The following is a 12,655-nucleotide window of genomic DNA, read 5'->3' as shown; positions in this document are numbered from 1 at the left end:
TTGTGCTGAGGTTATTGGTTCATTAACATTAATGAGACTATATAAGTTAATAACAGCATCATAAAGATGTTTATTGTTAGACTATAAGACATTTATAAGCACTCATACTTGTTACTAGTTTATAGACACTTAAAATGTTAATGAAAACCTTATAATATTATACTTATATAATATTTTATAGTAGCATTACAAACATATTGAGTTGAACTACATTATTAAACCTTTACAAAGCTGTTTTGCTGTTTATTTATTTAGATAATACATACTTTATTATGCCTTTATTAGCAGTTAACTATGTGCTTGTTCACAATTAACAATGCCATTTGCAGCTACCAAATCTAAAGCAAGAACAATGCCTTGTTAGGGTTAATGATACCCTTATTATTAGCTAATCATTAACAAATCAGCCTTATTACCTTTTAACTAATGTAAGTACAAGGACCTTAATGTAAAGTGTTACCGATGTGACCACTGCACTGAGACAGTTCTCTGCTTATTGACTATATATGTACTTTGTTTGTGGCCAAAATCCCACATTCTCAGACCAGAGAATGTGTCACCGCTCTGTCGCATCATGTTGCCTTGGAGTTGTGAAATATTAGCCTCTACATGTTGTCATACACTTTGGAAAGCTTCACGCATCCACAGCAAATCTCTATTTGGACGATTCAGCTCAGTCAAACCAAGTAAATTACTGTTTTAAAGTTTATTTAAAGCCCCCAGGTGTAGAAATGTTACTTGATAGTAGTATTTTTATGTTATTCAGTTTTTGTGTTTTCATATAAAATAGAAAGTCCAGATAAAAATTGGCACTGCCTCTGTCTTTTTTTTGTTTTTTTTCAGCCCATTTTTGCGCTGTGAGGGTAAATGCTGTCTTTGCAGCTGTTCTGTTTTTTAGACTACCACTGGAAGTCACCAAAGTCAGAAATGTTCAAATTCTAAACATTTTTTTAGGGTTGCTTTGTTATTTAAACCTACATTTAAATGTTGGTACATGTAATACTAATACTAATATTTCAAAATTGTCAACAAATGTCATGAAAAGACAAAAACCTCAACAAACTGATTGGATCCTACTAAGACATAAATTCTGTATACTTTGTTTTTTAAAGACAAAAGGAACCGTAGCTTTTGACAAATGCCACTAAAACAGATTTAAATAGTGCATTTGTTTGGGGCTATTTTCAACCACAGATTAGATGAGCTAGTGAGTATTTGGGGCAGAAAGATAGTGTATTATAATTAACTGGTTCACTGTTGTGTTTTTGGACAACAATGGAGCTCTGAGGTACAAAGCAATACGATACATTAGGCTTACTGTAGATACGCATACGCTACTCGTTAGTAGGATAAATCTATTGTTAGTGTTGATCTTTACATGGGATTTGTTGACAACAACAACAATATACAGTAACTATTTTTTTTTACACATATCCATAAAGTTCAACAACTTGATGAATCAGAAAATATTTCAAATGTAGAAAATCAGAGGAAAGTGTTATGTATTGTGTTATTTGGACACACCAGCAGTTGATTAAACAGCATCTATTGGTATAACCTGTGAAGGATTGTGTCCTTTTGAAGACTGCTACCTTGGATGATCATATATTTTTTCATACAGTCCTCTCTCCTCTGAGCAGAACAGACCTTTCCCATGATGGACATTTGGACTACTTGAGGTGTAACATAATGTTGGATACTTTCTCTCTATTCTGGTTAGCCAGTACCAGGACTAACAACAGGACAGTCTGTGTGCACTGGTTCACTGGCATGACTTACAAGAGCCACCAATTAATGTTAGTAGTTCCACCTGTGGAAAAATGCAGGGAAAAATGGTGATGACAGGACCTGAGATGTCCTTTGTGATTAAAAATACAGAGGAGACGGGAATGAAAATATGTGAAACAATCAGATGGAACTTTTATCATCTGCAGTCTCAGTGTCATTAAACTCATAGCACTGCCCAGTAACATTCAGTATACACTGCAGCTAGATTCACAAACGCTTAAAGTTAAATAGGAGAAACTTCCTCTGTATTCAAGACCAATTATGACTCTTTTTCAAGGTAAACAAACATGAACTAGCCAAGCTAAAGTTTCAATCTTCTAGACTCTGTTCACTCATGCACAAAGGTTTATGTGTTCTGAACATGTTTTACATGTAAAGGATGTTTTACTAGTAACATTAAGTTATATGAAGCAACAAAGCTTCATTTGCATTTTCCACTTTTCAACAGGAGACCTTCACTGTTTTGTTGTCCTGTAAGCAGTCGTTTCAGTGACATAGATCGAAAAATGGAATCATAGCTCTTGGCTCTGAGATCCTCTTGATCCTGGTGGCCAACCTTTTAGGCAAAATAGAAATGTCTATCTTGCATTGTCCTGCATTGACCAGTCTAAAACCAAACACAGTATCAATTCATTGGACTTTATCTTGTGGGCTACTGAGAAGTAATCCTGAAGGAAATTATGGTAAACACATTGTTGTGCTCTGTCTGTACCGTTTTCCAAGAGCAAGAAATGAGCATTAGATGCTACTTACCACAAATAAGTAGGTCCAGTTTGGGTTCACTAAACTAAAATGTAACTTTTCTATGGTCTCACACATCCATAAACTAGTCTTTAAATACATCTTTCAAACTTGGGCAGCTTCCACTGGAATGAGTCAGCAGTTACATTTCCATACATTCATCATCCATTGTTAAACACACCCATTTTTTTTTTCTGAACTGTTGAACCACAATAAACAACTGCTGTGACATTTCCATGCAATGTTGTGTTTGTACATTTGTTCCATCACAGACGGACAACAATGCTCCCCCCTAACACACTCTGGTATAGACACCAGCAGGCTACAATGCTAACTTTCTTGCTGATATTTAGTTTGGAGCAAGCATTGGTCCCCTCACTCTAAAACACAGACTTGACACAACTGACACAACAACAAACAAACAAAAGAAAACAAGCACATACTATACTTGAATCATCAACACAGTATCATGGCAGACTGTGAAGTAGTGACAAAAAGTTGATCTATAGGATTTGTGTACAGTAAATGGGCACAAACCCTATAGATTCAATGTTGTCACTAAAATATCTTATCCTAAACCTAAACTCGGACTGGATGTAAATGTAGATTCAGGTGTGACAGTCCTGGCATTTCATTCAGTAAATAAACATGCTCCAGGCTCTAAAGGTTGTCATGCTGAGAGTCATGAAAACAATTTCAACTGTGTCCATGTACGTCAATCCTGTAGATTATATTTCAGGACAATTTCACAAGCTGCTGTGGTACCATGTTAGAATTCTACATTTTTGCTTCTATAAACAGTAGAAACATTCAGGATTGGCATCATATCCCACAGTAATCATGCAAAGTTGTCATTTAGGGATCAACAGGATAAAATGATCTCTTATGGGCCCCCGATTTTTTTCATACAGCTGTATAAATGTATTATATGATCTGTTAGTTTGTTTTATCATTCATTTTGCTATATATTTACAAGTGAATTTACTTGTAGCAATAATGTTACTGAACAATATGATGAATGAATGAGAAACTGTTCTGATTTTGCTTCTTTGCCCACCATGTTACAAACATACTGTGTAAATCTCACTTTGTAGAAATGGAGTATATGCTTTGCTTTGCTCAATACAGTTCTATTTGTGTGAAAGAAAATTGTCTTTGATCATCTGATAGCTGACCCAGTGAGTGATATGAATCCTAACTGGTGTGCTGTTTGATTATGGGCTGTAGAAGACTGTGCAGTGGAGCAGTGTTATGTGTCATGAAGTTACTTACGGAGTCTCCATGCTTTTTCTGCAGTGGGTTATGGAAAGTGGAGGATCTGGAAGAAGGCAGAAAGACAAAAAAACATCACTGCCAGTCAAGATCAGTTTGAAGTAGGGGTGTAACAGTACATATAGTTGTCCTAAACCGAGTCGGTACACACGTCACGGTTCAGTGCACGCAGTCATACCACAAATACGTCTGACTGTCATATGGAGAGAGCATATGTCAGTGGGGGAGATTATAACAGTTCTGATCCACACTCCAATCCAGTAAGTGGAACTAATGTGCCTAAAAGCTGTTTTCCGAACACCCCTAAACAACAAAAGCAGAAGAAGAAGCCATGAAAAATGAAGAAGATACTGTAATGCGCTATGGCCAGGCCCTGGAAAGTGCAGCTCAGCCTTACTTTCAATCTGGCATGGTGGACACTCAAGGTATTGCAGCGAAAAATTCCTCTGTGGCCCAAAAAGTATTTTCCACATGGACCGCAAACAAGGTCGATTATGACTCTTACTATTATGAATTTTTGATCCATGGAGGTTTTATATATGTAAAACTTCTACGAAGCTGAGAAATGGGATTTAAAAATCCACGACATGATCATAAAGTCCACGGGCCAAGTAGGAACCCACGGGAGAGGCCAACGGGGGAAACTACACTGTGCATATTCAATGGGCCACATAACAAGCATGTAAACGCGGAAGCCAGAAAAAATGTTTTGGTGTACGAGGTAGGCGAGCAATTCTTATTGGTTTGAATGGGTGCCATCTTTGCATCTACTATCTAGTTGTTCCATATAAATCTATGGCTATGGCAACTGCTCAAGAGACAGCAGAGCTGGGGGACCCGCCCGCTGCTTTTAAATCAGCTGTGTGGGAAAGATTCAGAGGGTGAGTAGTGGATCAGATGAAGACGTTGAGGTGTTGTTCGACAGTTGCATGTGAGTGGAAACACGTCTAACACGCTAACACAAAAGCAAGGTGAAACGGCTTTGATATTCTATGCTTCCCACCTGTGGAACAAGCTTCCTGAATACCTGAGGACAGCTCATTTAAATCAGGACTTAAACTGTTACTGTTTACTGTGGCTTTACAATAAGTTAAATGCATAATCACTTTAGAAACTGTAATTATTTATTTGCTTGCTTTTGCTATCCTCTTTTTAAAGGCTAATCTTAAGCTATTTATTTGCTAACTTTAACTTTGTTTTATTGTCTTTTTAAGTGCAATTTTAAAATAAATAAATGAAATAAATGAAAAAAAAAAACTAGTCGTATGCAATTGGGATCTTTTGTCACTTTTTTCCCTTTGTATAGAACTCGTACCGAACCTTTACCCCTGTACATAGGTGCATACCGAACCATGGCTTCTGTGCACCGTTATACTTCTAGTTTAAGTGTATACAGTATGTCCGTAGAATACACTGGCTGCTACACTTTCTTTCCTGGCATTCAGGCAGAGAGCAAACACTGAAGTTAAAGGAAATGGAAATGTATGCAAGGTCAATAAGAGGCGAATGAGCGGCTCTCAAATTCAGCAGTTTAGTTTTTGAGCAGGCTTTAGAGTCACCGCACCTCATATTTACAATGGAGTGTCTTTTTAGTATTCATCATAAACAACACTGATCCAACACATTTACATAAAACATTTATAAAAACTTGATTTCCAGAGATGACATTAGTGGTGGTGCTGAGCTGCAGGGACAAGGTACCAATGCAGAGCGCACTTCAACCGAACCATAAAACAAAATGACTGACTATAGCCAGGGCTGCTGACTCAAGTGTCATTAAGCTACGTTTAGCTAAGTCAAACAGTTAATGGTCCCATACTGTGGAAAAATGAGATTTATACTTTTTTTTATTGTCTTTTTAGATTGTAAAGCAGGTCTATAGGCTACATAAAAACTGTCAAAGAATCAAAGCACTCAGTCCATAGAGAAATGCACACAGCCCACAATCAGAAACAGCCTTTACATGAGCTGTCAGGACTTCTGGAAGACTGTGATGTCACAACTGTACAGTCACCGTCCTCGGCCACGGCCTCATCACAGTTGTTTGCAAAAACACCAGCAGAGCTGATGCAGAAACAAAGTGGGAGGCCTGTTCAGGCCTGTGAGAGCTGACCAATAAGAGCAGACTGGGTTTTTTGGGAGGAGGGCCTTAAAGAGACAGGTGCTATAACGGAGCATGGAGAGGGTGAATAGAGGGGCTGCAGCAATGGACAGTATAGGAAAAATAATGTATCTTTGAACATTAAAGCATGTAAACATTTTCTGGACACCCAAAATGTGTATGAAACTGAAATGAGCATAATATAGGATTTTTAAATGTATTCTATTTCCTGTTTGAACATGCAGTTAAAGCTGAGAGGAGATGAGTCAGATAAAGCAGCATAAGGAGGCACTAGTTAAGTGTTAATAAAGTTATTACAGTAATAAAAACACAGCCAATGTTAAAAAATGCCTTAAAGAAAAATACGACTGTAAAACATGATCTTCTCATCTGATTTTTGGTTGTGCTTAAAATAAGGTTAGGATGGCTCTGCAGTTGTGGCGATAGCTGTTAATGACCGGCCCTCACCTCTTTTTCTCTTAAGCTTCCGCCGGCGCTGCTTGTTGACGAAGCAGGCAGCCATCGTGCTGAACAGGACAGCTGCTGCCAGGAAACAGATGGTGGCCACAATGCCAGCCACCACAGGTCTTGCTAGTCCATGTTCCTCCACCATCTCTGGAGGAGGGAAGAAGTCTGTGAGGCGAGGACGGAAGAGTCAGGGCAGTGAAACCAGCAAAATGATGTGGTAAAATAGAGGGACCTGACAGTTTGCAGTTGGACACATGTAGGCCTACCCACAGCTGGAGGAAATGACAGATTACTGGAGGAACATTTGTCAAATACATCAGACAGAATAAAGTAAAATAAACTTCACTTTGCTCACTAGAATTCTGATATGTCACCTCACAGAATTAATGCTAATATCAACATTCATTTTCTGTTTATACTTACTATGACCTTATCATTCAGATGCGAGTCCACTGAAAAAGAGGACACCGTCTCCTAAAAGAACCCGCTGTGCTCTTATTAGGCAGCTATTTAACAACACCGGAAACTGATTTGAGATTCTCTGACTTTTCCTTTTTTGCAGGGTGTGCATATAAGCCTGTTTGCCATTCCCTCATTCCCCTTATGCTTTTTATACCACCCTCCCTAACAAAGAAGAGAAGCCTCATCCAATAATTTGTTGGCTCCTGCAGAGGAGCCTTTGAAAGGCCTCTGAAAGGGAAAATTCCTGCCATGTACAATGAGATTCAGATATGCTAGAGCTGACCTTTTACTACTGCATGTGTCTTCAAAATGGGAATTTCTGCAGGCAATATGCCATGATGACTTAGCAGAATGTAAAGTTGTTTTCCAAAAATATCCGCATTCACAACTTTCAGAGTAGAAAACTGCAGAAGCAAAAATTTAACTCAACATAAAGTCAGCTGAAATGACGAAGCTACATGTGGACTGTATTGCTTGGTTACAGCCTCATTAGGTTGTCTTGGTTTGTTGATACTCACATTAAACTTTAAATATACAACTTTTTTTCTTTAACTTATCATTCTGAAGTAAATGCTGATTGCACAGTGTCATGGCTGTAGAAAAATGACTAGGACTGTTTTGGTAATCGAGTATTCTACTGATTAATCTGGCGATTAATCAAGTAATTGGATAAGATGTATCGCGTGCTCAGCAATAGTAATATACAAAACAGGAAGTAAGACAGGTCTCTTGAATGAACAATCAATTTTCGATTTTTTAAAAATCAACATTAATAACAATATCTATCACTGCAATATTTTAAATACAACTACATTGTTTCTAGAGCACAAACAGTAATATTTACACAGACAAACTTTAAATTCCTGACATCAAAATACTGAGTGTTAGTTTAGAAAAAATGAATAAGACAGACATCAGTCAGCATTAGTGAGTCCTGCTCCGTCAGTTCAGGTGATTCACAGCCTACAGGTACTGCTGGTAGAGGGAGGACGGGCTGGTTTGTCTCAGCCTACAGCAAAGTTTACAAGGGTTCGACAGATTTTAAGATACTAGTAGGGGACAAACTAAGCTAAACAGTTATTACATACAGACAACTTTTGTTTAGCGTTCTGCTACATTTTTTGTGACATTTCGCTATTAGAGACTGCGGACAGGGAAGGTTAAAACATCCCTTTCTACATGTTTACATGTTTATGCTTGTTGAACAGGTGTATTGATCAAGTAATGACATTTTACTCATGAAGGGTTTCTTGCACTAACAGTAACCCTTCAATATTTTAACACTATGCCCTGCTTGGGAAAATCATTTCTGTCAGATAAAGTTAAAGCAACATTATGCAGAAATTGCCATTTTGTGTGATTTAGCGCCCCCCACAGTTTCTGAGTGCAATGCCACTGTTGTAAATACAAACCCCAGGTCTGTAACAACGTGTCAGATGTAATGTACTCTAGGTGCTAACTACAAATACAACTCATTACGCCATAACATTGTAATGTGTTGGAAACTTGTATGTTGAAGTAAACATGTATGATGAACACTGTGATCTACCCTCTCACTGAAGTTACACAGTGCACAAACAAGTGATGAGGGGCTGAGACAGAGACACCATTCACCCTGTTACAAGACACTGTACCATCAACATGATTTAGAAGCTGTTATTTTAAGGTAAACAAGTTACATAATGTTGTTTTAATTACCTTGTCAGAGAAAAAAGGAAAGTACATTTACATCTGTTATCCGTAATCCAGAATTTGTGAATATTCACAAGTTTAGCTGATGAACACCAGATGTTTCCGACTACACTGAAAAGTAAATTCTCAACTAAATAATTATGAAGTACTTGTACTCAACTGTATTTCCATTTCAGGGTACTTTATTTCAGAGGCAAATACCTGTATGTGCTTTTTGCACACAACATTTATTTGATAACTTTAGTTACTAGTTTCAGATTCAGATTAATAATGGATACTCAACAAGTAAATTATGATGTATTACTATAGATGACTCCAATGACCCCACCTTTACCAGCCGCAAAATGAAAGTGATTAACTCTTTGATCCATCAATAATAATATTGATCCAATGATATGACATTTCTGACAGGGGCCATTCTGCATGCTGAGTGCTTCTCATTTTGGGACTTGAAAAGAAAGTCACAATGCATACACAGTGAAAGATTCAAATTATTTTACATGTGCCTCATATTTAAAGTATAACTTCTACACCTCACACACACATAGATCTAATAAATATTCAACTATTTAGAGGCGTGTACTGTAGAGGCCAATTAATTTCCTAGCATGTAGGGCAGACTATGGCACTGCATCCTGTTTTCTCCACTATGAAGGCACCCTAGAGGGCACTTTATCACATTTTGTCGTACACTGGGCCTTTGTACAAGGCACCTTATCATGTTTTATCTACCATAGAGCCATCGAAGAGGGCACTTTTGTGGCATTTTTTTTTCAAGTACAGGGCCAATGGTGAATGTGAAAACACTCTTTTAGTGTCAAATACATCATTCTGCAGTGAAGCTTAAACATCACAGTGCAGTAAATACAAGAAAAACATATTTCTTGGTGGAAAGAGGCTTTAAGGAAACAGTACAACACCAGCTGTAACCCCAACGCATTCCTCCTGGTTTACACATGAACAAACATAGCGGTGCATGTATGTATGCCTGGAGGTAGCAACAACAATTTAAAACTAAATGTTTCATCACCACCCAAGCCACAATGCAGTGTTAATAAAAATCTGTTGTCTAAAGATTATTTCATAAAGCACCAGAGCAGTAGATAAAATGCTGGTCCCTTCAAAACTGCTAACATCTAACAGCAGTGAGCACTTCAGACAGGAAAGAAGCCTGACTGCTCACTTCTATAAGGCATATTTTCAGATTGCATGGTTGGACATGAAAACAGACATGATGGATTTCTTTTCTATTTTATTGTCAGAATTATAATTTTGGTATTGGTGTGTTTCAGTGCTGGGGCAGCATTAAAGGGTTACTCCACCAGTTTACACATTAAAGTGTGTTTACAGGTCTTGGGGAGCTCTACTGTATGTAAAGTAGTATTAAGTCTTTTGTGGCTCCAGAAGATGCTGTGTGGAATCTGATAAATCGCCTTCAGTGATGTCAAGCAGTCCTCTTCTACTCCTATAACACTGTTGGACTCATTATGGACAGTTAAACATTCAGGACATAAACCATCAGTGAATGAACCATTTTGTTACAATGCAGTTGAGTTCAACATTGTACAATACTCTGGTGCTGCATTTCTTCTGTATTTCCTGATGCTCTGTTTAACATCACTGGCTGCACTCTTCGGCTTATTACACTCAGAGATGCATAAGAGCCAGAATTAATGTGACTGTCACAGCTTTAACAACATCATTAGGCTAATAAAAATGCAGCCAATGTACAAGAGAGGACAATGTGCTATAGTCCTGCTATAGAACCACCAACTTTTAGAAGTGTCCTCAGTCATTAATGAAGGAGTTATTGTAGTGACCTACATGCTAATGAATTGCTCAGTGAGGACCAGGGGGGACAATGTGTCAACCTTCGTTATGAACTTGTTAGAGTGGTTTATGTGCTGCAGTGAAGCATGACACAGCAAAATGCAAAGTATTGTACGTCCAGCAGTATTGGTACTTATATAACAACCAATCAGCCAAAGAACACCTCTGTCGTCTTTGGAAGGACAGTGTGTATCCACATCATATTTTGAGTATGGTATTGATTGACAATATGCACAGAGAAAGAAATGAATACCAGAGCCATAGAGGAATTAATAGGAACCTCAGATCAACACACTGCATTGCTCTCCACCTTTACCAGCAGGGGGCAGCAGAGTACTTCCAGAGATCCAAAGTTTCCTGAGCAAATCTTCTCTATAAATGCTCCCAACAGCTGCTCTTACCAAATGATGTGTACTCAGTGACCTCTGCAGGGGAGCGACATCATATTTTGAGGGGTTTAATTTCAGATTCAAAACAGACTTTCCGTTTTGAGGCCAAAAAAAGACTGGTTTTAATGAATCTTTTTTTAGCACAAAGCAGCCCAATACAGTCCATGGGAGACAGGCAAAACGATGATGTCATACTCTTCAGGACGGTACAAAGGAGTGTGCATGTAAAGCAAGCTTAAATTGAATAGTGCTGAGTGAGCAAAATGTAAAGTTGAAGTTGCTGCATGTGCAATACATCCACAGCCCCCCTCAGCTCAGAAGCATTAAGATTGCCTGAGGTAAGAGATGCAGATTATTGCCAGAGGTTGTCGGGTTGAATCCCAGCATTGACAAGAAAAGCTGCTCTGAATTCAAGGCGGGGAGTGTCAAGAAGACCTGCCCTTTCTTCTCTCAGTCTCTGATTCATTTAACATGCATATATACTGTATAATGGAGGGATCACACATTTGATATTTGTACTTTCATCTTCAGATTTTGTTACAATGACCACAGGGGAAATTATAATTCAATAAGTGATGCAATGACTCACCTGTGCTGGACACTCCTACTATGTTGCTAGGTTCGCTGATCATGTCATCCATGACAGCCATGACACGGAACTCATACCACGCCTCCTATAGGAACAAGGCAACAGAGAGATCAACATTCAGAAGGTGAATCATCCACATCTCACGTCTGGACAGGGTCAGTCAGGCTGTAGGATCGTTTGTCTCTGAAGAGTACAAGAGTACCTGAAATAAATAGTGCAGCTCAGTCACTGACAGTTACCGTTTAGTTTAAGTAACACAATTTATTAGAAGAATTTATTTGAATTTATTAGAAGTCTTCATGAGAAAACAGCAAAAAAACAAACATTTACGTTAACTATCATTAACTCCCACATGAATGGCATAGTGGAACCTAGAATTTGTTTATTGCATTGCAAGCTGAATTTGTCAGAAATCAGAGTTTTGAAAAATGACTATAAAACTCAATTGGCAGGCCATCTAAACCTGGTGATTTGCCTTTTTGAAATCAGAGTTTTTAAATAAAATATGTATTAAAGGAGCATTCCACCAATTTACACAGAAAGATCAGTTTCAACTAAACACATACCACTCAACCAATCAAAATAGTTGTATAACTTCTGTGACCCTATGGGGACCTTTCTAAAAATACGATAACATCACAATCCTTATGTCACTCTGATCTCATCAAGGTTATCTAGGGGTTGGACTTAACACATTTCAACAGTTAGCCTTGAGGTGTGGACAGACATGGGCATTTAGCAGTCAGGCAGTTGGAGAGTAGAGTCCAATGTTTTGGAAATTGACCTATACCAGGGCAATCTTACACCTACTGCTTTGATCTTGGTCTCTCACACGTCCCACAATTTCTTTTATAGACATTTAAAACAGATATTTAAAAACATCTGTAAACCCTAGGTTAAGTGAATTCCTGATGATATTGATTATTTTTCCCATGAAGACAAAATCGCTGTTTCAGTGTTTTTTTCCGCAAATGTCTGGCTCCATATCTCACCTATATGCCAGTATCAGGTATTATAGTGTCTAAAAGCTGTTTGGAAGGTATTTATAACGGTATTTCAGAGTTTGCAACTTCCTGGAAAGCCATTAAAAATGTTGGTGACTCATTCAGCACTTGGGGGCATATGTTATTTCTCTGGCCAATAAAGGCTTTCTTTATATATGACGCTGGGATGGATGTGTAAAGAGTGTTGCTCGGGACCGAACCTCACGGATGACTGTACAAAAGTACAACTTTATAACTTCTATAAAAAACAAACTTTATCCTTTTTATTCAGTGATTTTGAACTAGGTCATGTTTTCTGGTGAATATTTGCTGGTTTTCG

At 38.1% G+C, this 12,655-nt stretch overlaps 1 protein-coding gene and 1 long non-coding RNA gene across 5 annotated transcripts in view; one reads left to right on the top strand and one right to left on the bottom strand.

The window, feature by feature from the left end:
* Nucleotides 1-6,474, top strand: part of LOC311269998 — a 42,048-nt gene extending 35,574 nt beyond the window's left edge. The window contains exon 4 of the long non-coding RNA XR_014624171.1: nucleotides 6,387-6,474. This is a non-coding gene — a long non-coding RNA (uncharacterized lncRNA). The remainder of the gene's footprint in view (nucleotides 1-6,386) is intronic.
* LOC311269995 (protein turtle homolog B-like) overlaps nucleotides 1-12,655 on the bottom strand; it is a 146,268-nt gene that overhangs the window by 27,141 nt on the left and 106,472 nt on the right. For all 4 annotated transcript variants that reach the window (XM_084374593.1, XM_084374595.1, XM_084374594.1 and 1 more), the window contains exons 15-17: nucleotides 11,333-11,417; nucleotides 6,371-6,535; nucleotides 3,802-3,847 (exon numbers count right to left, since the gene is read on the bottom strand). In XM_084374593.1, the coding sequence (XP_084230719.1) occupies nucleotides 3,802-3,847; nucleotides 6,371-6,535; nucleotides 11,333-11,417 (296 nt within the window). The remainder of the gene's footprint in view (nucleotides 1-3,801; nucleotides 3,848-6,370; nucleotides 6,536-11,332; nucleotides 11,418-12,655) is intronic.

Source organism: Pagrus pagrus (assembly GCF_965226575.1).
Source record: "Pagrus pagrus genome assembly, chromosome: 14".
NCBI lineage: Eukaryota > Metazoa > Chordata > Actinopteri > Spariformes > Sparidae > Pagrus > Pagrus pagrus.
Note: the sequence above shows the minus strand (reverse complement) of the source record. Positions and strands in the feature narration are given on the sequence as shown.